The 26,534-nt window shown below is 37.8% G+C and overlaps 1 protein-coding gene across 1 annotated transcript in view; it reads left to right on the top strand.

Moving 5' to 3' along the window:
- Positions 1–26,534, top strand: part of TRPM3 (transient receptor potential cation channel subfamily M member 3) — an 849,162-nt gene that overhangs the window by 690,263 nt on the left and 132,365 nt on the right. The window contains 1 exon segment of the mRNA XM_021074417.1: positions 17,498–17,570. Coding sequence (XP_020930076.1) covers positions 17,498–17,570 — 73 coding nt within the window.

The following is a 26,534-nucleotide window of genomic DNA, read 5'->3' as shown; positions in this document are numbered from 1 at the left end:
AACACTGAGCATGAGCATCTGAAGCCATTTTGATAGAACCAAACAGCCCTACCTTTCCTCCTTTCCTGGCAGTCAGTGAGAACATCACTAAGTCACACACACACACACACACACACACACACACACACACACACATACACAAAAATGTATTTTCATTTTATTTAATGTTGCCTAAGACGAAAAACGTTCCATTTTAGACAAGTTTCCATCCAAGAGAACTAACGGGTTTTAAATTATGTCAGGAAATAACCCACACTTAACTAGAATATTCACTTCTATAAAACACTTCATTCTTTAATATCTCCGAATAAAACAGACATCATTGTAGAACTGTACAATCGATGTCATAGGAGTATATGAAAATGCTAGCATTTGATGCAAGTGGTAAACGTAAAGTCGAACTTATTTTCTGAGGGGTTTTTTTTAGGAAAGGTGATGGTGGTTGAAATGTACATTCTGCCACCCCAGAAGACCACACCCAGACTGCACAGAGTTGCTTCCTGGGACAATGGTTAGCGTGTTTAACATTGCCAAGTCACCTGACTCACAAAACCACTGTGTGTGTGTGTGTGTGTGTGTGTGTGTGTGTGTGTGTATGCATGCACATATCTTCTTTCTGTTGCAATGGCACATTAAGTAAAACACCCCTCCAGTTTTGTATTCTAGAGAGCAACTTAATGACAGCTTCTATTTTCACAGTCTTGGGGATCTCCATGTGCACACACATTGCTCTGGGGCAATTATAACCTAAAGAGATGTTAATAGCCTCAAATTTTGCTGAATCCTTCCTTCTTCCTACTCTTTAGAGTCTCCCCAGAGCTTTGGTATAGCTCTATTCAACGGCTTTTTAACAAAGAGCTCATCTTTTTGCTCACAGGTGCAAAGGTTTTGAAGGCATATGGGCAAGGACTCTCATTTTGTTTTCACTGCCTGGCAGAGCGCTGTCTGAATCACCCCCTACCTTGTGCTATGCTGCCCTTTTGAGTCAAAATAATGGAAGTTATGGATAAACTCTTCACCTTCTCCCAAGTCATCATGGCTTTTCTGTTTCTCTTAAGAGCATCCCCATGATCTCAGCACCAAGGCTGAAAAATTAATAATCCTAAAATCTTAGTCTACAATTTTTTGCAAAGAATTTTGACCTGGAGCCGTTAAGACCATGGTTTGTGCTATGGACAACCATGAGAATAAACTGAACCATTCAATGGAAAGATATAGGCAGTGTGTTTGAATTGGCCCAAAGAAGAGAGAAAGATTGCTTGGCTTTAGGGAGAAAGAGTAGAGCTGATAAACTGCATTATTCTTTCTTTGAATCAATTCCTTCTGAGCTTGAAAGAAGCAAAAACTTTACAAAATAAGGTTCACTGTAGGTTGGTATAATATGACAGTCAGGGGTCCCTAGACTAATACTCCCTTTTACCATTTAACACATGTCATGTTCTTCCATTGTCAAGTCAAAAAAAAGCAGCTTCATGGGAGGACTTCCATTCTTCCACCAGCTTTATTTTCATTTGCCAAGCTAGTTTAAGGGGAAAACCTACTGGGGATGGTTTTTGTTTCCCTTTGTATTTCCATTCTTGTCATATGACAAAAGAGGCTCTTGCTTCTTATTCTTCTCAAGTGGCCCTAGAAAAAAAGCTGTGGAGAAAGCACAAATTGAAATCAAAAACTGCAAAAAGAGGAAAAAAAGGCAGCATCTCCAGGCTGGGCATTGTGTAAATAAACAAGTTGTCTCTGCCCATGGGACTGATGGCCAGGCACATAGGAACAAGGGCAGGAGAGCAGCCCCTGGCAGGCATGCATAATTAAAGGCAGGAGAGGGTCTGGGGAGGCTTTGACTTCCAGCAAATGGTCTTTGTGATTTTTTCTTTTATTTGCCATTCTTGAGAAAATAATAATCATACTAAAATATAATCTTCCATCTCCATTTGCCAATACTTTCAAATATATTAACTCAAACAAACACACAGAATTCAGGATTATTTTAGGTCAGACATATACTCCAAGATGTCCTGGCATTGGCCCAAAACGTTCTTCGAACATGGGTGTGTGCACACATCCACAAATCAGCCCAAAAGATTTTCTTTCTTTATCTTCTCTCAGGCTAGGAATGTATTTTAATATTGCATCTTACAACCACATGGGGACATTCTTGACCAAATGGCAATATCTTTTTTTTAATTAAAGTGTAATTGATTTACAGTGTTGAATCAATTTCTCTTGTATATATATATATATATATATATATATAAAACTGGGCAATGCAAAGATGAACATGGAAGCTCAAAGCTCTGAGCTAGTGGTGAAGGATGTTCAGAGGAGCCTGACTAAACTTTGGTCGAGAACAGAGTCTTGTCATATACACTCCTCATCTGGAAACCACAGGCCAGGTTTGAACTCAGAATAAAGGCTTCACTCCACAGACATTCATTGAGCACTCACAATGTGCAAACACACTTGTGGGTGACAGGAATGTAGAGATGGAAGGAGTGCCCTTGATCTCCAAGAAATCAGAGGCTATGGAAGGAGGCAGACAAGCAAATAGGAGATTGTGCCCTTGAGCTTGGCCATCTGGGTTCAGATGCACCTTCCTGACTGCATGGCATCTAATCTCTCTGGCCTCAAGGTCATCAGCTGTGAAATGGGAATAACAGTAACTAGATGATAGATTTTTTAGGACTGGCTGAAGCCATGTTTGTGAAGGGCTTGCACAGTGTTTTGGCACATTTAAATACACAACAAGCGGTCTTAATAATACTTAATAATACTGCTGTCGCTGATATTGGCATTGTTTGTGGTATAGTGTCAGTGCTCTGCTAGAGGCTTATACACATAATTCCAAGGGTGTACAGAGGACAGACACCTCACCTGAGTAAAGGATGATTAGAATCAAGATGAGCTTGCAAGAGGTGATGTTTGAGCTGTGCCTGGGAGGACAAGGGGGCCAGATACAGCTTCAAGGGCAAGACAGACCAGCAAGAGAACAGACAGGGCAATGCAACCACAATAAGAAAGAGGGCAGGCCCAGAAAAGGAAATGGGGAGGGAATTAACCATTGTGAGCTCGTACGAGATACTAGAGACTGTGCGGTATGATTTTAAAAGATGATTCCACACAAAACTTTATAATATCCTTTAATAAAAAGAGAGAGAGTTATACCTATTTCACATAGGAAGAAACTGAGGCTCAAAAAGGTCCAGTAGCGCCTAAGCAGTAACCTAAGCTTACACCTTTAGTAACTGCCATACTTCACTTTAAGTCTGTGTGAGTCTAAAGTTCATAGTCCATACACAGTCCTTCCTCTCCAAAACAGATCATAAAATGTGTCTGTGTGTCAGGAATTGTGGAGGGCTAGGAAAGATGAGAACTCAGTGGCTAGACCAGTGTTCACAGTAAGGGGGTTAGATGTTTCCTTGAGTCACAGGCACTAATAAAATATTTTAAGCTTGAGAGTAACAGCTTTCCTGAACAGGGGAAGAGTTGTCATGTGCCACTTATCCACTTTCAAAAGCATAAGAGCTAAGTGTAAATAGGCTAAGTATTAACAATATGGTATGCATGGTATGAAACAGGGAGTATAATACCACAGGCCAGCAACATAAAAGGGAAACATTCAAAAATGGTCATTAGTTTCTATGAGTTTGGCTCTTTTAGATTCCACCTGTAAGTGATATTATACAGTATTTGTCTTTCTCTGTCTGAAATCTCACTTAGCATAATGCCCCCCAACCCCGGTTTATCCATGTTATTGCAAATGGCAGGATTCCTTCTTTCTCTTGGCCGAAAACTATTTCATTGTGTATCTATATGCACATCATTACCCATTCATCTGTTGATGGACATTAGGGGTTTCCATATCTTGGCTATTTTGGATAATGATACAAGTAACATTAAGTGCAGATGCCTTTTCAGTATCCTGCTGTCATTTCCTTTGGGTATAAATTCAGAAGTAGAATAACTAAAACACATGATTAACTCTATGGTGATTGTATTGCAATATACAGATGTATCAAATCAACATATAGTATACCTTAAACATAAAATGTTATATGCCAGTTATATCTCATTTTAAAAATGGTAATTTTCCCTAAGCTAATGAACAGCTTAGATAAGACAGCATGGAAACAAGGTGTTCATATGGTACTATCCAATCCTGCTTAGGGATGTTGTTGAGGGAACAACAGGGATACAACCAATGCATCAGATATAAAGCCAAATCTATTAAATACCCCTAATGCTGATTTTTCTTCAATTTTGAGCATGAAGAAAAATATTCTGTGCTCTCTAGAGCTAAAAAAGAACCCAGGTGATCACAAGTCAGTTGTTCGTTTGTTTTTGTTTTTTTTTTTTTTTTTTTTTTTTTTTTTTTGTAGATGGTAAAACCAAGATTCAGAGAAGTGAGGTGATTAGACCGAGATCCCTTTGAGGTGAGACATCTGCCATGCGAAATTGACCTCCTCTTGTCAGTCATTCAAAGAAAACTCAGGAATATGAAGACATTCACACAGGGTGAAATGGGCATTTTCCTCCAAAACATTTCCCCTGACCCTCTATGGCAGAATGTTTCATAGGCTCTCATGTAAATGTTATTTAACCAGCTCTCTTTCACTGCTCTACTGGGCAATGTACAGAAAGCAAGCCTGGAAGAAGGTAGATCCCCATCCTCAGAAAGCTCACATGCCTTACCTTCAAGCTGCGTGTTCCAACCTTTCAGGATATTTGGCCCTGTCCAAAATGGTCATAAAATACTTGGTTAATAAGACATTTGGTCCATGCCAAAAGGCCCTTGATGTCTGGTCCTGTACAAACTATTTGGCATGGACCAAATATGCTCATGGATGTTTTGGATAGGACCAAACTCCAAGGACTTTTGGCATGGACCAAATGTTTTAAAGACGTTTTGAACAGGACCAAACGTCTGCTAGCCATTTTAGGTGTCATTTATGGTTGGGCAGAAAGGGAAGGAGATGTAAAATACATCTTTTCCTAAAGTGGAAACGTATTCCAAAATGTTATTCTCCTTACCCTTAAAGACTTTACTCACTGGCTAAGACTCAGGGTTGCCCTAGCCAAGGCAAAGAGTGAGATGGGCCCAGTAACAAGTACTATGACCTCCTGGTTGGCAGGTTCCCAGAGGGCTGAACCAAGGGTATCTGGTCTACCAACCTTGGAAACTGTCAACAGGATTATTGCCAGGAAAATTGGACTGGCTTGAGAAGGAAGATGAAAGAACTTGAGTTTGTAGCACTCTGTGATGCTTTCTGGGCACTCTTTCTCTTGGAGGGATCACAGTCAAAGGAGTAGTTGGGCTGCAGAAGTATATGATGTCTTGATAATTGTGAGAAAAAGATGTAGTTTCATCCTGTGATGATAAAAAAATAAGATTAAAATCCACCCAAAAAAGCCCACTAAAGAAAGTTCCCTGTAGTGCAGCGAGTTAAGAATCTGGCATTGTTGCAGCTGTGGCACAGGTGTCAACTGCAGCACAAGTTCAGTCCCTGGCCTAGGAACTTCCACATGCTGTGAGAGTGGCCAAGAGAAAAAAGAAGAATAAGACACTAAAAATTATTACAATATGGAGTTCCCATTGTGGCTCAGCAGTAATGAACCCAACTACTATCCCACGAGGATGCAGGTTGGATCCCTGGCCTTGCTCAGCCAGTTAAGTATCTGGCATTGCTGTGGCTGGGTGTAGGCTGGCAGCTGCAGTTCCGATTCGACCGCCCTGCCTGGGAACTTCCATATGCCATGGGCATGGCCTTAAAATGACCAAAAAAATTATTACAACCTAATAAAAAGTCCTTATGGTGTTAGCCTATAAGAACCATCTGTGGTCCTGCATATTCTCCTCAGAGAGATATCTATTTATTTTTTAAATATGTTAAGAAAATGCTCATAAACTCAGTAATGTCCTTCCTGAGAGATGGAAAATATTACCTTGGGTTGAACTGAGTTTTCACCCATCTGGTTGGCTGACAAGATAGTAGATGAGAAATATTCTTGATTCAGTTAGCCAAGACCATGAGGTATACAAGAAGCTTCTAGAAGTATTATTACTGGACCTCTGGCATCTTTCACAGTGGCATCCAGTGAGGTACATCACTCGGCTATATAATAAATGAAAGAGATAATATCAGTTGTCAGGAAAAGAACTGAAAGCAGGAGATAGTAGGTGACAGGTTGTCATCCAGTTACAGTGCCCTCGAATGCCTACTGAAATTTTCCCCAAAGAATTAGTAGTTGAGGAGTTTAGCCTGTCTCCTGTTTCTGCCTTCATAAAGTTAGCTAGGCCACTTTTTCCTATTATCCCTATGTGTCAATGTGGGATCACAAAGTGCTCTTTAGACTGTGAAGGATATGGATCTAGGGAGCCTTGATTGAGTTCCTGACCTATATTTAACAATTTCCTTACAGTGCCATGACTTACATGCTAAAACAAACAAACTAAACAAAAACAAAAATAGACCAACAGTATCCAAAGCTCATATTCACCACATGATTTCAGTTGCACCGTCCACTTATTTGAGCCAGCAGTGCCCTTGGACACATACAGCATCAAAGGACTAAAGTCAAAATAGGGAAAGTAAAACTGGGAGAAAGCGATGTGGTCCATCTATATTTTAAGACCCCTTTTCCAAAAAAAATAACAGCTGCAGTGTATCCTAGTGATTGGTACTAGTGCAAATAGAGAGGCAACAACTGTTTACCTTGCTTGTAGCTCCTTTGTCTGTGCTTGTGAAGGTTGCCCTCAGCCTGTGCACGTGCCCATCCCTACTATGATATTGGTGCAATCATCTTTATTAAAGCTGCTTCTCTGACTTTAGCACTTTCACTCACAGGCTTGGAGGCCATTACAAGGAATCCGGTTTAAAGACAACACAAGCTTCCTTTCACTGCAAATAGCTTTTTATGTAATTTATGTATTTCTATAAAATGCTCATTTCTAGCTATGAGACGGTTTGTGACAAGAGCCCTCAGCTTCTTGGACTCTATCCTAAGGACAGAATGGCAAATATAGAGCAGGGTTTATATACAAAGATATTCATCACATCGTTATTTTTATCAAACATCTAACACAATGTAATTTGCCAACAGTAGAGTTATTTATTAAATGAGAGTTACACATCTATGGTGGACAAAATACTCTGTAGATATTAAACATTATGTATTTCAAGAGTTCACAATAATACAAGAAAGGGCTTAGCTGTAATATTAATGGAAAAGAAAATGAGAATACAAAATAGTACTTCACAAATATGCCTCCCCACACATTCACGTATATACATACTCTGCCTATGAAAAATAAAAAAGGAAAAGAAAGAGACCTGAAAGAAATACACCAAAATTTTATCATCAGTAGTTTTCTTTTGGTAGGACTTGGGGTTTTGGAAATTATTGTTCTTTTAACTTTTTATGAACTTTCTATAGTTTTTAATGATAGACATACATTGCTTTTATAATAAAAAAATTTTCTTATATCGTAACTGGTGGGTTTGTGACCTCTGAATTTCGTTTTTTGGAGAGGAAACAAACTCTAGTGTTCTTAGATTACAGTGGGAGGAGAGAAAAGGGAGTCAAAAATTGAAGTAAAAAAAGCCAAACCTCCTCCATGTGTTGGCTCTCTGCATTAATTGCCAAATTGTTCATGCATGAACATCCCTGGAGAGAGCATGAGGCTGAGTACTAGTGTGGGTGTGCTTTAATCTCTGAGACAATCCATCACAAAAATTGACCTATGTGGAATCAGACACTGCAGATAAAAGGAAGACACCTTTAAAATAAACTGGCAAATCCATTGTATAATAAAATATCCTTTTGAAAGTCAAATAATCATTTATCTTTTCTTTTTCTCTCTTTTTTTTTTTGCTTTTTAGTCCTGCACCCGTGGTATATGGAAGTTCCCAGGCTAGGGGTCAAATCGGAACTATAGCTGCAGGCCTACATCACAGCCCACAGCCACAGCCACAGCCAGAGCCACAGCAGCTTGGGATCCAAGCCGCACCTGTGACCTAGACCACAGCTCATTGCAACACCGAATGCAAAACCCATTGAGCAAGGCCAAGGATCAAACCTGCATCTTTATAGATGCTAGTCAGATTCATTTCTGCTACACCACAATGGGAACTCCTCACTGATCTTTTCTAATGTGTAAATTCATACATGACAGTCTTTTTAAAGGAGAACACACTGGAATTCTATTAATTTCATCCAGTTTTTATCTCTATAGCATCACTTTTTGTTCACCCACCTCAATGTGGAACTGTGAGTCTTGTTAAAAGTATCACATGGAAAGTCAACATATAGTTTATATGGAACTTGATAACAAATAATTGAACTTAACTTGATAATTATTTTCTAGCAAAAATTTTGAATGTCATTTTCCATGGATCTTCGGTTTAGTCATTTCTAGGTGTGTTGGAATTTCCTCTGATTTTCTTCCTTCATCTGTATAAATCAGCATGCTCATTACTAGAAGCCAATACTTTAGGCAAAACATTGACTTTTATGAGAGTTCTGGTTGTGGCTCAGTGGTAACAAACCCGACTAGTATTCATGAGGATGTGGGTTCGATGCCCAGCCTCACTCAGTGGGTTAAGAACCTGGTGGTGCTGCAAGCTGCTGGCATAAGTTGCAGATGCACCTCCATCTGGTGTTGCTGTGGCTGTGGCATAGGCTAGCAGCTGCAGCTCCAATTCAACCCCTAGCCTGAGAACTTCCATATGCCTCAGGAGCAACCCTAAAAAAGACAAAAAAAAAAACAAAAACCTGTGAACCAAATGGATCAATTTCCTAAATGATCAAATAGGAAATCAAATAGGAGTGCACTTTAGGTGCATAGTATGTCATTCATCAAGCCTCATTTTTCTCCTCCCTGTACCATGTGGGTGACCTTTGATTGTGCCAAAGTGAAAAGTGAATCCAGGATCTGCTTAAAGGCCTTTTATTACCAACTAGGATTCCTGTTTAGATCCCTATTAGAGATCTTGTATCATTCTGTATCTTGATGAGCATGGGTTTTTGCATTTTCTATTAATCACTCAATTATTTCAGATTTTCTTGATATTAGTAATTTGTCAGGGAAATGTTCTGCTAAGCTGATAATTTTTAAAAATCACTGCATTGCAGTGACTGAATTACTTGTGGGTCTAATTCTCTCTCTCTCTCTCTGTGCTCCCGACCTCAGGAAACATATCTCCAGATTTTATTAAGAAATTTAATAAATAGATAGGAAACATTTTAGAGATGTTTCTTTTAAGGAATTTCCAGATGTGGAGTGTTTAATGTCCTTAAACCAATTGGTATACATTATTATAGTGGACTTTTCTAAACTTCTAAAAAATCATAGGCACTTTACTGATTATTGCATAGCTATGTATTTCGCTAAAATTCTCAGAAATGTTACAAACCATTTGTTAAACTCAGATGTCATCTGTTCCATATCCAACACAGCATGAAATGATTGTGGAATGTTCCTTTCTATTTTTGATAGATTGAGCCAAAGTGTCCTTGCAGCTTATAGATATCCTTCAGTTTACTATCATGGTTATTTTCATTTTCAAAAGCCAACCCGAATCTCCATGTCTACTTTCATAGATTTATTGCTCACTGTGGCATAAATATAAATCACAAATTAAGCTCCATTAATATACACCTTGAAAAGGAGTCAATTTAATTTTCCCAATGTATTTTTTAAACCCTCATCTTTTTTTTTTTATTATTTTCCCACTGTACAGCAAGGGGGTCAGGTCATCCTTAGATGTATACATTGCAGTTACAGTTTTTTCCCCCACCCTTTCTTCTGTTGCGACATAGTATCTAGACATAGTTCTCAATGCTATTCAGCAGGATCTCCTTATAAATCTAAACCCTCATCTTATTCAACTGTGGCACCTGCTGAGTATTAGAAGTGAAAGTCCAAGACTAATTCAGCCACGTATACTCTCTTTTGTTATTTAGGTGGTGAATTTATTTGTTTGCTACCCAGAAAATGAACCAAACCACCTTCACATAAAAAATCTTTTTCCAAATCAATTCCATGCTTCTGTTTTTTTTTTCATTTTTCCGTAATATATTCTTGCTTTGAATATTTTTCTAGGCTATGGTATAATCCACATGGCACCAAGTTTCACATACTGTGGGGAAACATACTTTGGGTTCATTGGCGTTACCTATATCTCAAAAATGTCATATTCATACTAAGACTCAATAATTTCTAAAACTCAGGCAGCCCAGTTTCTGTCACAAAATGTATGACATGATGTTATCATATAATATAGACTCTTTTGTTAAAATTGACTCTTAACACTTGAAATATATTCTTGATCTATAGCCTAGCAGGCCCATTCACTTTAGATGTTATCATTTTGTATGGAATGTGCTACTTTTTACTTTTTGGTTTCTCCAAACCAGTTTCCCAGACAACTATTTGGTAATAATGATCCACCGAAATATTTCCTGAGCAAGGACTAGCAATCCTGCCTGCAAAGGGACCTCTCTTTACAACAAAGAGGCCTGGGTGCAAATAAGGGCAATGAAGGGTTAAAGTGATATGCTAGACAGCCGTACAGAGTGTAATAGGGGCACAAAGAGAAGTAAGGCTTCTTTGGTGGCACATGTCAATGGAAGTCTTGTAGTTTGTTCACCAAGCAGAGGGAAGGATATTCCAAAAAGAGGGAACAGAATAAACAAAGGCTAAGAGGCTAAAAGCAACATCAGGATCCCTGAAAGGAGCAAGTCATTCAGCACAACTAGGGCATCAGGTGTGTGGGGTCAGGTCATGGCTGTGGTGGTGGGAGAGGAAGCAAGGACATGCAGTGAAGATATATCAGCAAGAGACAAGACTAAGGAATAATAAGGAGTGGAATGTTGGCATTTTCTGCTAAGAATTTTTAGCTTTGTGCCCTAAGCAATTGAAGTCAATAAAAAATTTACTAAGGAGGTCTATGTAATCAGGAAAATTGCTTGAAGAGCTGCATGAAGAATAGGATGGAAAAAAAAAAAAAAAGACAACGGGAGTTCCCATCGTGGCGCAGTGGTTAATGAATCCGACTAGGAACCATAAGGTTGCGGGTTCGGTCCCTGCTCTTGCTCAGTGGGTTAACGATCTGGTGTTGCCGTGAGCTGTGGTGTAGGTCGCAGACGTGGCTCAGATCCCGCGTTGCTGTGGCTCTGGCGTAGGCCAGTGGCTACAGCTCCGATTAAACCCCTAGCCTAGGAACCTCCATATGCCGCTGGAGCGGCCCAAGAAAGAGCAAAAAAAAAAAAAAAAAAGAAGAAGAATAGGATGGAAGGGCCAGAATCAGGAAGACCAGTAAAGAAATGACCACAATATTTAAGATGCTACAGGCTGGACAACGGCTATGACAGGACAGAGAAGGAAGTAAATAGTGAGAAGCACCACTATAGAGCATTTTCCACGGTCTGACATGCCATATATTCACTCACTTTCCCTCTTTCTCTCTTCACTAGAATGTACCAGAAGTAGGCTCCATGAAGGCAGGAATTGTTTGTAGTTTTGTCCACTGCTCTGTCCCTAGCAACTCTGGTGCAGAGAGGCTCAATTAAAGATGCGTTCAATGCATCTGTCCTATGCAGGGGGTGAGGGTGATTCCTGATTTCTGACCTTGAAGAGCATGTAAAATGACAATGAGAACATAAGTGGAAAAGCGGGTTGGCCGACAGGATGGAGGGGCGGAGACTTGGGAAACCATGTCATTTTGAAAGATTGAGCTTCCCTTCATGTGAGAATTAGAATTCCATCCAAGCTAAGGCAATTTGTCCACAAGGAAACTGGAGCCATAAAATGTCAAACTAAATTAGGAGGAAAGTTGTTTTCTTGAACAAAAATGTTTGATGTTTGTTGTTTTGAATCTTGAAGAACACTTTAATCTCCCTGTATTTCATAGTGTTTTGACAAAATAACCAATCATGTGAAACAAATCTGAGAATTACTTTTAGGGTACATGTTGAGAATACCAGTTTTATAAGGGAAGTCAGGCTTTATTTACTAAATTGCCTATAAAATAATTTGATTAGTTCCCATTGTGTCTCAGCGAGCTAAGAACCTGACTAGTATCCACAAGGATGCAGATTTGATCCCTGGCCTCGTACAGTGGGTTAAGGATCTAGCATTGCCGTGAGCTGTAGCATAAGTCACAGGTGCAGCTCAGTCTGGCATTGCTGTGCCCAGCAGCTGCGGCTCCAATTCAACCCCTAGTCAGGAAACTTCCCACGTGCCACAGATGCAGCCCTAAAAAAAAATTTAAAAAAAAAATTATTAATAACTTCTATTTAATTTAATTTTTTTTCTATTAAAATTTACATTGGTGAGATTTGATAGAATGAACACACATGCCTATCTCCCTTACTGCCCTTCAAATCCCAAAGATAAAATGACAAAACAAAACATGTTTCTTAAATTCCTATCAGAGTTCAGCATGGAGATGAAAAGGGGTACCATATTAGGAAACAAGAAATTTTGAGTCATTTCTGGAATATAAAAAGCAGCTATATAAGTTAGAGATTTAAAATAATTATAGGAGGAAAAATATATACTGTGAAGGTAAAAAGTTATTTCATTTACTATACAGGATCAAAAAAAAAAGGGGGGCAGGAAATAAGAGAGGTCTGGGAGAAGAATCAGGGTAAAGAATTAAAGAATTTCTTTCAGATTAACTGGGCCACGAAATTCTATATGTAAAAATTTTATTCTACAGGTATACTAAGCCGTGTGTATAGAGGGGTTTTTGCTGCCGTGGTGTTAATAATGACATAAGATTGGGAACAACCCACATGTTCATTAACAGAAGTACAGGCATATAGTGAAACATTATTAGGCAATCAAATACTGGTGCCTATCTCTTCATGGCTGAATGGACTGTTCTCCAGGATAGACTGTTATGTGAAAAAGAATGAAGTATGAAGTGGTGTGTAAAGCTTGCCAACACTTGTGTGAAAGGGAGTTGCATGCACTTCCGTCTTTCTATGTGTGGAACATCTCTGCAATTCGTTATACTGGTTGCCTTTGTCAAGGGGTGCTGGAAAACTGAGGACAGAAGTAATACATTTAATTTTCACTATGTATCTCTTTATACCTTCGGCATTTTTTTTTCTTTCTGCCACGAGTATGTATTATCTATGCAAATGCAGATATTTTTAAAGGAATAGAAAGATGTACAAAGATAAGAAGATCTAGAAATAAAAAACATAAGATGAAAGAAATAAAGCAAAAAAAATCAGTAATCACGTTAAACATAGCTGAATTCTTTTCGCCTTTGAGAGAGATTCTGTTTGAGTTTTAGGAAAAAAAAAATCTAGCCTTGCTATTTACAAGATATATACCTAAAGCAAAGTGACCACATAAAAGTGACAAATAACCAGATGGAATAATACACCAGACAAATCCTAATCCCCCGTAAATGTATATGTGACAATTACAAGGTTAATATGAAACAAAATATAATACAAAGCAACAGCATTAAGTAGGAAGAGGAGTTATGATATACTGATTAAAAGTTAAATCTGCCAAGAAGATTGTCATGAACCTTTTACACATTTATTAAAACACTTTAAAACATAGAAAGCAGAGTGTTTACTTTCAAGGAGTAATTGTGACATGTAAAATCATAATAGGAGATTTTTGACATGCCTGTCAGCAATAAAAAATTAGTAAATATGTAGAGTATTTGAATAAAAAATAGTATAATCTATATATATATATAACATTGAAGTCTGTACCGAGCAAATAGAGAATAAACACTTTTCTCGAAACAAAATAATGTTTATGAAATGTTACACACATATATATATACACTCTAATATTAAAAACAATTTTTTTTGTCTTTTTATCTTTTGAAGGCCGTACCCACGACATATGGAGGTTCCCAGGCTAGGGGTCTAATTGGAGCTGTAGCTGCTGGCCTATGCTACAGCTCACAGCAACGCTGGATCCTTAACCCACTGAGCGAGGTCAGGGATGGAACCCACAACCTCAAGGTTCCTAGTCGGACTCGTTTCCCCTGTGCCATGATGGGAACACCCTTAAAAACAATTTTAAGTAAGAGAAAATAAATTGCATATATTTAAAAGTGGATGAACATGACATAACGTACATTAAAATGTGAGACATGTAATCTTAAATGTATTTGTTAGAAACAAGAAAGAATAAGAATAAATTGACCAAGAGATCAACTTCTAGGATAAGCTAGAGAAGCAAAAGTAGAAGAAATTAGTGAGCAGAAAATAATAATTTCAAATGGTAAATAATAATATTGACCAATAAAAATAAAAACCTGATTCTTTGAAATGATATTGATTTTGACCAAGTGAAAAATAAAGAGGAACGAAAAAGTTACCTTATAATTCTCTGCATAAAGGAAATTTTTTAAGTAATAAGAGAGATCTATGTTTAACCATATACCAGTAAATTTGAAAATCTAGATGAAATGTTTGATTGTATAGGAAAATATATGAAACTGAATCTAGAAGTGACCAAAAATCTGAATTGATTAAGAACTGTTGAAAAATTTATAAAGTTAATCAGTTACCTATCCCTAAAGATGCTTTAGTGTGAGATTGTTTATAAACATTCTACTAAATCTGCCAGAAGGAGAATTTTTGTTACGTTAACTATTCTGGGGCATAAGTAAATTTAAAAAGCTTCCCAATTCATACTGAAGAGTTAGTGCAACTCTAACACCAAAACCAGGCAAGAATAGTAACATGTACCAACCTCACTTAAAAACATAATTGCAAAGACTCACAATTAAATATTAGAAAATCATATTTTCCTAATTTCTATTAAAGAATAATATTTCAAAACCAAGGAATTTTATATCATTCTATCATATTCCCAAACTACTGTTTTGATTCACATCCCCAGGAATATTTAAGAATACCTGGGGTTTTTTTGTTTTGTTTTGTTTGTTTGTTTGTTTGTTTTGCCAACCCTGGGGGTCTGAAACGATGGCTCTAATTTTCTTGTTTGACTTTTCATCTCTGAGGAAAACATATAAGTTGAGTAATTGATATTTAAAAAATGTTTAATTTCAAATAAAAAAGTTTATAGTAGTGATGAACACATCCCATCTCAGGTCAACTCAAGGCAAAATTAGGAAATAAATTGCATTTTGGGATCCTTCAGTCTCTCCTGGGTGGTGTCTTTCCTTCTTTCCAGGTTTCTTAGGTTCTTTGTTCCAAGCACAGCAGGATGGGGTATGGACAGATCGACAATTCCAGAAAAACTGGGAAACCCCAAAGCACAATGCCATTTCAGGCTCCTTGACAAACGACAGCACACATATCCATGTTACCGCTGCCTCCACCCCCAAATCCTTTAGCAACTCCACACTGTACACCCTCCTTCTCCCTCCTCAAAGCTGTTTACAAGAAAGGCTGAAAATCTTTCATTTCAGAGTGAATCAATTTATCTGTTTACTGCCTCAGAAGAGTTTGCATCTGAAGTGGGATCTCTGAAGGCAGTGAAATTTAGGCATCTGCAGAACAAGTAGGTCAGGTGTTTAAGGAATTCCATTTGATGCCTCATTTCTGAATTCTTCTAAAACAGTGAGCTCAAATGTTATCCTGGTAGTCCTCAGTTTGCTACCAGTCAGCACATAATACCTTTCAGACCTTAGCCAGCCCTAAGGTCTGGCATAAAGGGTCAAAGATTTAGCCAAAAGTCTACTTCTGCCCCTTGATTCTTTCTCCAGGGGACCGCAAGTTGTCTTCCCAATTCAAGCACTCCTTTCTGAGTTTAAAACAGAGAACTGCCTCTCATCTCCCAAGTGTATTCTGCAGGGGTGTTTATATCTGTTAGGAAGAACATCCTGATGGCACTTTGGCCAAACCTGTGCATAAGCAGAAGTGGATCTCAGTGCAGATGTAGCTGGGAGCAGACTTCCTCCCTATAGGGATCACAGCTGTGGCCTGTGAGCCAACTGCGTAAAAGGACTTTGCCTGGCTGTCTCTATGACTTTAACTGTTTTCATTTCAAAGGTCTATGAAGCGTTTCAGCTTGTAATCTCTGCCTTACACTCATCCCAGGCTCTGACCCAGGGACGTAAACAGATAGAAAGAGTCAGGCACCTGACTAGTCAGGTGCTCCAATGAACATGTTCCTTCCCTCTCTTCTTCCCAGTGTTTAAGGCACAAGACAAAAAGGGGAGATTCAATCATAGCTGTCCGTCTACCTTGTTGCTGATCTTAGGCAAATTACTCTATCTCTGGGCAGTGGACTAGATTTCCATGGCAACTGATGATTTGCCAGTCTGTAATTCAGGTTGCCTTTATCACATAAATTCTGTTTATCTTGGTGGCAGAACTTAGAATGATATATTAGCAAGTCCTATAAAGTTTACTTCCTATGTAGTTAGAAATAGGCAAGTCCTGTTATTTTTCCGTGTCACAGATAAAGAAACTTGAAATCTGAAGTAGTTGAGTACAGTAGTAATTCAATTAATATGATATTCATATTTGGCTTCCTTAAGTAGCTTCCCTCTGACTTGAAAGAAAAATATTATTATTAAGCATGATTTGGGGGCCTCATATTAATCCAATATATATTAATCCTTCACTGCTACTTCTGTACTCTCCTCCCCATTACCATCCCCAGAGAATAATTTTCTCCCCTGAATTAAAAGGAGAAAATGTTGTATTTTCTGCCTCCCCCTTCTTACAACCTGGATGTACTGATAAGTCATTCTCAAGAAGGTTTAAGGTTGTCAAGAGGACTGAAAGTTCTAGAGGTATCACAATATTGAAACCCTTGAAGTATTGCAAAGGAGTAAGTGTAGTGATGGCTAATTGCACACGTGCATATACACACAAACACACATGCCCACATGGTAGGGCCATTTACTGAAGGGCATACTAACTAGCTGTGTTTAAACACTTAATTTCTCAGCTCATAGTTTAAATGATGACATACATTTTTGTAAATCTGGCACATTTTAATTCTAAAACTGAAATGATTGAAAGGGACATTTTCCTTTGTCTCTGATTTCAGAAATTGTAACCATCATCAATATAATTATCTGATGAGGTTTTTCTTTGGAGGCTGCTGAGACATCACCCTCTTAAAGAACTGCAGTGCCCTCTAACTGAATTTTTGCTATGTATGCTTTCCCTGTGGCTAGGAATCTACTTTAGGAGTTCCCATTGTGGCTCAGCAGTAATGACTAGTATCCATGAAGACGCGGGTTCCATCCCTGGCCCAGCTCAGTGGGTTAAGGATCTGGCATTGCCGTGAGCTGTGGTGTAGGTTGCAGATTCTGCTCGGATCTCACATTGTTGTGACTGTGAGTGTGGCCAGCAGCTGGAGCTCTGATTCGACCCCTAGCCTGAGAACTCCCATATGCTGCAGGTGCAGCCCTAAAAAGCAAAAGAGAAAGAATCTATTTTATACATATTAAGATAGTCTGCGTTCAAATATGGTCTCATTGATTTAATTTCTTTTGGGGGAAAAAACATGTTGCTAATGGGCCTGTCTCAATTGCAGATTACAGTATTTCGGATGGGATCAGAAGGACACCAGGACATTGATTTAGCCATCCTGACAGCTTTGCTCAAAGGTAAGAGTTTCTGTGTCCAGAGAGTGCAAAAATAATTTAAATGGATTAACACAGAAACCTTATGTCTCCTAATAGTGGATATAATCCCAAATGATACCATGACACATCCAATTATTGATAACATAAGGATGTCTCCTGTAAGACAGTTAATGCTATTAAATTCTCCTATGGTAGACCTGTTGTAGTGTGACTCATTTCATAGAATTTAAATATAATTCAGTCATGTCCATTGAATCATAAAAACACATGAAGTAAAATGCTAATATGTAAAATACTAAGTTACTAAGGTTATTTAGTAGTTATTACCCTGTCTACATTCAAAAACCATTCTATAAGGCATAGATGGTAGATAGATAGATGATAGATAGACAAACAGACAGATAGATAGATAGATATGGAGATATTATAATACATTAAAAACAGATAATCAGGAGTTCCCGTCATGGCTCAGTGGTTAACGAATCCGACTAGGAACCATGAGGTTGTGGGTTCGAACCCTGACCTTGCTCAGTGGGTTAAGGATCTGGCGTTGTTGTGAGCTGTGGTGTAGATCACAGACATGGCTCTCTCGGATCCTGCATTGCTGTGGTTGTGGTGTAGGCCAGTGGCTACAGCTCCGATTAGACCCCTAGCCTGGGAACCTCCATATGCCGCAGGAGCGGCCTTAAGAAAGGCAAAAAGACAAAAAAATAAAATAAAAAATAAACAAAAGAAAATTTCCTCTGTTCAGCACTGAAGTGAAAACTGAAGCTATAACACAAAACAAAACCACAAAGCTTGTGGACTGCTTTTCTGGGTTAGAGCTACCTCCCACATTCTCCCTGAGCCCAACAGTTTTTGCCTCCTGCAGCATTTATCATATGACTGGTCACTGCCTATGTGTCAGTCTCCCTTAGACCATAAGCTCTGTGAGGGCAGAGAATGTGTCTTGTCCTTTACTGATTTCTCATCGTGATCTCTAACACATGATAGTGTTTAATCAGTTTTTATGGAATACATGAAGAACGGAATGGATTACCCAGTGATTCAGGAATAGACTCAGCATTCCAAAATTAAAATCTGAATAGCATCCATTATATTTTAATTTCCAGTCTACCTACTTTTATTCCACTCTTAGTATTTTCTTGAGTACCCATCACATGGCAGCCACTGCGCTAAGGGCTGAGGTTTTTACAAATACCGAAAATGTTAGCTATCACAACTACGTCACATTAGAGCTGTGTCCAATCCCCACTTTACAAATGGGATAAATGGAGCTGCAAAAGGTTAAGTAACTTTCTCAAGATTACTCTGCTAATTAATAAGCCTGGACTTGGATCCAAGTATGTCTAACTCTTCACTGTATCGCGTGTGACCCCTTTTTGTCTTATTGCCTTTTCTAGGGCCGCTACCATGGCATATGGAAGTTCCCAGGCTAGAGGTCTAATCAGAGTTGTAGCCTTAGCCTATGCTAGAGCCAGAGCAACACAAGATCTGAGCCATGTCTGCGACCTACACCACAGCTCCCAGCAATGCCGGATCCTTAACCCATTGAGCAAGGCCAGGGATCGAACCTGCAACCTCATGGTTCCTGGTCAGATTCGTTAACCACTGCGCCACGACAGGAACTCCACATGTGACCCCTTTGATACTAGAAACTTTCAGTGCTCTCCACTCATTCCCCAAAGTTATATATACACATTTATTCAAAATCCTGATCACATTCCAAGTTCACAATCCCATGAAGTATAGTGTGTATCTGAAGTTGAGAAACTCTCCTTTAAAGCATTTCATTCTAATGAGCTAAAAATTACGTACATGTGGAAGAATTAAGGGACCATGCATGGGTTGAACCACAAAGCATACTCTGGTCCTCAATCTCCATCTATCAGAGACAAAATTAAGAGTTGAGGCAACTTATTCTCTGATATTTGTTGTTCCTATATAAAAATAAGAAAATATATCCTTATTAGAACTTGCTAGGTGCCAAACACTGTGTTAGATGCATTCTGTGTATAAAATTATTTAATCTCTACAGCAGTTTGATGACCAGATTATAAAACCCAACTTGTAGATAATGATATTGAGGTTCAGAGCAACTAAGTAACATGCCCAAGATGAGCTGGCCAGGAATTGGTATAGGCAGCCTGACCCCCTATCTCTCACTTATGTGTACCACCAAGGCATGCCTGTTTCTTTCTTTCTTTTTTTTTTTTTTTTTTTTTTTTGTCTTTTTGCTATTTCTTGGGCCACTCCCACGGCATATGGAGGTTCCCAGGCCAGGGGTCGAATGGGAGCTGTAGCCGCCAGTCTACGCCAGAGCCACAGCAATGCTGGATCCGAGCCACATCTGCAACCTACACCACAGCTCCCGGCAACACCAGATCCTCAACCCACTGAGCAAGGCCAGGATGAACCCACAACTTCATGGTTCCTAGTCGGATTCGTTAACCACTGCGCCACGACAGGAACTCCCATGCCTGTTTCTTGATTTAAAAAAAAGTGGAATGTATACATGTATGTGTAACTGGATCACCATGTTGTATAGTAGAAAACTGATAGAACACTGTAAACCAGCTGTAGTGGAAAAAAATAAAAATCATTATATATAAAATATAAAATAATAATAAAAATTTTTAAAAAGACATTTCAAAAAAAAAAGTGGAACATCACATTGATCTTCTTGAACCAAAACTCATGGCAAGTGGAAAGGTGGCCCAATTATCAGTTAAAATATATTGGCCATCATAATACCTTCCATTGAAGATACTTTCTTACTCTTTCACCAGTTTGTGAGACTTAACAATTGTGCTTCACCTTCAGATCAGTCTTAGAATTTAATTGCTAAATATAGAGTAGTTGTTTACTGACCATTCTATGCATCAAACTACATTTTATATTACAACCAGTAGAGACATATATGTATTTAGAAAGCTAAAATTAAACTGCATAAAACAGTATCTATATTTACTATATGCAATGAAATTAGCTATTTTCTATTCTAATCTATCCTATAAAGCTGATTTTATCCCACTAAATTGATTTCATGACCTACTAATGGGTCATAACTTGCAGTTTTGAAAACACTGCCCTAGAATATTAAAGGAAATTATGATTGCTCTCAGAAATTAACATTTCTAATCACTATAATGAACATTATTTATGCAGAAGTTCATGCTAATGCGAATTTATGCCATTAAAAGATTATGGTGTGTCAACTCTATTTTACGCAGGCTTTTAAATGCTCTCTGATTTTGACCCAGATGATTGAGAAGGATATCAAATGTAATATTTTTGCCGACTTTCTTGGAAGTCAAGAGCATACTTATATCTGTTTCAAATTCTTTAGTTTGTTAAATTTTTCTTCCTGTATATTTTTTAATTATGACTGGGCATGTAACATGGTTTAACATTTAATTTCTTATAATTATACATAGTTTTCAATTATCTAATCTGTAAGGCATCTTTGTACAGTTCAGTTTTTATCCTTTCCATCATTTGAGAAAACCAGAAGTAAGAAGGAGGAGGAGGAGGAGAGATGAAACTAAGGACTGGTCCATGAATTCAGAGCCTGTGAGGGAAAGGACACACAGGAAACTAAGTGGCTGTAGGGAAAATATACCTTTGCTGCTCTTTGTTTCTCATCCACTGGGTTTTTCTTTGTGATCTGTAATATTATAGAGTACTATTTTCTAAGAGACAGACACATTGATTATCTCTTTGAAATGAAGGCAAAAAGGATACAAAAAGAATGTTGTTCCAGAGATTTAAGAGGACCAGTTTATTCAAATGCTGACACTGGCGGTAGCTTTTGAGACTAGGCAATGTTGCATTTGTCTTTCACATAAGAGAACTGCTCTCTGAGACAGCGGTCTGGGACTAGAGACTGTACACCCTACATCCTTCTCTGCTTTTTCCCCACTCTGCGCCACACACACCCAGGGGAACACAAAGAAGTGATGCAGAATAGAATTGCCGGGAAAATACAGGAGGAAGAATATTCAGATTACCCACAAATAAAATTTTAGTGTAAGCATTTCTCAAATATTGCATGGGACATACTAAAAATAAAATGTTTATAATTTATCTGAAATTCAAACTTAACTGGGAGTCCTATATTTTTATTTGCTTAATTAGGCCATTCTACTCAGAGGAGATGTGACACCATCAGTACTTCTGGACTTAGACTCCTTTAGAGGTTCTATGGGAAGAGCAACTTAAGAATCTCAAGAGGTCCCCTCATTCTTCTGCTTCTTTATCTCAGGCAGGTCCTGCCTAAATCAGGGCAGCCAGAGATTTCCACTGGGAAGGGCCCCAAACTTACCTTAATAAATTGTCCATTGCTTAGCAACCTGCACTGTTGGCCACCTTATCCTATCTGCATCCCTCATGCTCTAAGCTCAGTGAAGCCAGAAAACATCTACTCATAATAGAAGATGTTATTGTAAGTGTTCCCTTGACCTTTTCTGTGCATAAAATTGCTCCCAATGCTTTTCATCTTTTCTCATGTACCCTGGGAGTCAAATCTTGTGGGTGTATATACTCTCATTCCTGTACATGCACTGAAGTGTAATATGTGATGATTGCCATCCTCTAATTGAGGAGAATTCTTTTTCTTTGGGTTTAAGCCTCATTAGTAAAGTTCATCTGTAGCATGAAGAAAGAGTAACTTTTATTCCTTGGTTATTTTTCTGGAAAGCATTTGAAAAGAGCTAAATGAGAGTGCAAAAATAATATATTCCACCTCAAAACTGTCGAGATCACAAAATACAGGGGTAGTCAGAGCTCTGAGGAGCCTAAGGAGACATGTATAAATGTTATGTAGTTTTCTGAATGAGATTCTTCAGCAGAAAAAAGCATTAGATTTTCTCTGCTTTTTGTTTGTTTTTTACTTTGTATTTCATCTTTTTTTAACTCAGTGAATTTTATTATATATAGTTGTACAACCATCATCACAACCCAATTTTACATTTCCATTCTAAACTTCCAGCCCATTCCTCCCCCTCCCCCCCCAAACATGTCTCCTTTGGTAACCATAAGTTTTTCAAAGTCTGTAAGTCATTTTCTGTACTGCAAAGAAATTTATTGTATCCTTTTTTTAGATTCCGCATATACGTGATAGCATATGACGTTGGCATCTCACTGTCTGACTAACTTCACTTAGCATGCTAATTTCTGGGTCTATCCATGTTGCTGCAGATGCCACTATTTCATTTCTTCTCATGGCTGAGTAATATTCCATTATGTATATGTACCACATCTTTTTTATCCACTCCTCTGTTGATGGTATTTATGTTGCTTCCATGTCTTGGCTATTGTATGTAGTGCTGCAATGAACATTGGAGTACATGTACCTTTTTGAGTCGTGGTTTTCTCTGGATAGATGCCCAGGAGTGGGATTACTGGATCAAATGGTAATTCTATTTTTAGTTTTCTGAGGAATCTCCGTATTTCTTTCATAGTGGTTGCACCAATTTACACTCCCACCAACATTGTAAGAGGGTTCCCTTTTCTCCACACCCTCTCCAGCATTTATACTTTGTCGACTTTTTGATGATGGTGTTAGGTGGTACCTCATAGTAGTTTGATTTACATTTCTCTAATAATTAGTGATGTTGAACATGTTCCATGTGGGGTTTTTTCCATCTGTATGTCTTCTTTGGAGAATTGTCTGTTTAGGTGATCTGCCCGTTTTTTGATGGGGTTTTTTGTTTTTTGGTATTGAACTGCAAGAGGGGTTTATATATTTTGGAGATTAATCCTTGTCAGTTACTTCATTTGCAAATATTTTCTCCCATTCTGTGGGTTGTCTTTTTGTTTTGTTTAGGGTTTCCTTAGCAGTGCAAAAAACTTTTAAGTTTAATTAGGTCCCATTTGTTTATTTTTATTAACATTACTCTAGGAGGTGGATCTGAAAAGATACTGCTGTGGTTTATGTCAGAGAGTGTTCAGTCTCTGTTTTTCTCTAAGAGTTTTATGGGATCCAGTTTTATATTTAGATCTTTAACCCATTTTGAGTTTATTTTTGTGTATAGTGGTTAGGAAGTGTTCTAATTTCATTATTTTGCATATAGCTGTCCAGTTTTCCCAGCACCATTTATTGAAGGGAATGTCTTTTCTCTGTTTGTATTCCTGCCACCTTTGTAACAGATAAGTTGACCATTGGTGCATTGGTTTAATTCTGGGCTTTCTATCCTGTTCCATGGATCCATATTTCTGTTTTTGTGCAATTACCATACTGCTTTGATGACTGTAGCTTTGTAGTATAGTCTAGAGTCAGGGAGCCTGATTCCTCCAGCTCCATTTTTCTTTCTCAAAGTGGCTTTGGCTATTCTGGGTCTTTGTGCTTCCAGAATTTAAAATATTTTGTTTGAGTTCTGTGGAAAATGCCATTGGAAATTTGATGGGATTGCATTGAATCTGTAGATTGCCTTTGGTAATATAGCCATTTTGACAATACCGATTTTTCCAATCCAAGAGCATGGTGTATCTTTCCACCTGTTTGTGTCATATTTGATTTCTTTCATCAGCATCTTAATAGTTTTCAGAGTATAGGTCTTTTGTCTCTTTAGGCAGGTCTATTCCTAGGTATTTTATTCTTTTTAATGTGATGGTAAATGGGATTGTTTCCCTAATTTCTCTTTCTTATCTTTCATTTTAGTAAATAGAAATGCAGTTAATTTATGTGTATTAATTTTATATCCTGCAACTTTACCAAATTCATTGATGAGCTCTAACAGTTTTCTGGTAGCATCTGTAGGATTTTCTATAAGTGATAGTTTTACTTCTTCCTTTCCAATTTTGATTTTCAAATTGGCAAAGAAATATCACTATTTTCACAACAGTGATGGTTTTATTTCTCTCTTTCCAATTTGGATTCTTTTTATTTCTTTTTCTTCCCTGGTTGCTGTGGCTAGGACTTCCAAAACTATGTGGAATAGTAGTGGTGAGAGCAGACATCCTTGTCTTGTTCTAATCTTAGCAGGAATTCTTTCAGCTTTTACCATTGATAATGATGTTAGCTGTGGGTTTGTCATATATGGTCTTTATTGTGGAGAGGTATGCTCCCTGACTCTAGACTATACTACAAAGCTACAGTCATCAAAGCAGTATGGTAATTGCACAAAAACAGAAATATGGATCCATGGAACAGGATAGAAAGCCCTCTATGCCCACTTTCTGGAGGGTTTTCATCTTAAATGGGTTTTGGATTTTTTCAAAAGCTTTTTCTACATCTATTGAGAGGATCACATGGTTTTTATTCCTCACTTTATTACTGTGGTATATCACACTGATTGATTTGGAGATATTGAAAAATCCTTGCATCCCTGAGATAAATCCCACTTGATCATGGTGTATGATCCTATTAATGTATTGCTGGATTCTCTTTGCTAATATATTTTTGAGGATTTTTGCATCTACGTTCCTCAGCGATATTGGCCTGTAATTTTCTTTTTTTGTAGTATCTTTGTCTCGTTTTGGTATCAGAGTGATGGTGGCCTCATAGAATGTGTATAGGAGTGCTCCTTTCTCTGCAATTTCTTGAAATAGCTTCAGAAGGATAGAGGTTAACTCTTCTCTAAATTTTTGATAGAATTTGCCTGTGAAGCCATCTGGTCCTGGACTTTTGTTTTTTGGAAGTTTTTTAATAACAATTTCAATTTTAGTACTTGTGATTGGCCCATTCATCTTCTCTATTTCATCTTGGTTTAGTCTTGGAAGATGGTACTTTCCTCAGCATTTGTCCATTTCTTCAAGGTTGTCCATTTTATTGGCATATAGTTGCTTGTAGTAGTCTCTTATGATCCTTTGTATTTCTGTGATGTCTATTGTAACCTCTCCTTTTTCATTTCTAATTTGACTGATTTGAGTCCTTTTTTTCTTGATAAGTCTGGCTAAGGGTTTATCAATTTTGTTGATCTTTTCAAAGAACCAGCTTTTAATTTCATTGATCTTTTCTATGGTTTTCTTCATTTCTATTTCATTTATTTCTGCTCTGATCTTTATGATTTCTTTCCTTCTGCTAACTTTGGGTTTTGTTTGTTCTTCTTTCTCTATTGCTTTAGATGTAAAGTTAGGTTGTTTATTTGAGATTTTTCTTGTTTTCTGAGGTAGGCTTCCCTCTTAGAGCTGCTTTTGCTGCATCCCATAGGTTTTGGATTATGGTGTCTTAGTTATCATTTGCTTCTAGGTACTTTTAAATTTCCTCTTTGATTTCTTCAGTGATCCATTGGTCGTTTAGTAGTATGTTGTTTGGTCTCCACGTGTTTGTGGTTTTTGCAATTTTTTTTCTTGTGTTAATTTCCATTCATATAGCTTTGTTGTTGAAAAAGATGCTTGATATGATTTCAATTTTCTTAAATTTACTGAGGCTTGATTTGTGGCCCAGAATGTAATCTATCCTAGCGAATGTCCTGTGTGCACTTGAGAAGAATGTGTATTCTGCTGCTTTTGGATTGAGTGTGCTATAAATATATTAAGTCCATCTGGTCTAATGCACAACTTAAGGCCTGTGTTTCCTTGTTAATTTTCTCTTTGGATGATCTGTATATTGCTGTAAGTGGGGTGTAAAGTCCCCCACTATTATTGTGTTATTGTCAATTTCTCCTTTTAAGGTTGTTAGCAGTTACCTTATGTATTGAGGTGATCTTATGTTGGGTGCATGTGTATTTATATTTGTTATGTTCTTCTTGGATTGATCCTTTGATCATTGTGTAATGTCTTTCTTTGTCTCATAACATTCTTTATTTTAAGGTCTATTTTGTCCGATATAAGTATTGCTCCTCTGGCTTTCTTTTGATTACCATTTGCATGGAATATTTTCTTCCATCCTATCACTTTTAATTTGTATGTGTACCTAGAATTGAACTGAATCTCTTGAAGACAGCATATATATGGGTCTTGTTTTTGTATCCATTCAGCTAGTCTATGTCTTTTGTTTGGGGCATTTGGTCCATGTACATTTAAGGTAATTATTGATATGTG

This window comes from Sus scrofa, chromosome 1, assembly GCF_000003025.6.
Source record: "Sus scrofa isolate TJ Tabasco breed Duroc chromosome 1, Sscrofa11.1, whole genome shotgun sequence".
Lineage (NCBI taxonomy): Eukaryota > Metazoa > Chordata > Mammalia > Artiodactyla > Suidae > Sus > Sus scrofa.
Note: the sequence above shows the minus strand (reverse complement) of the source record. Positions and strands in the feature narration are given on the sequence as shown.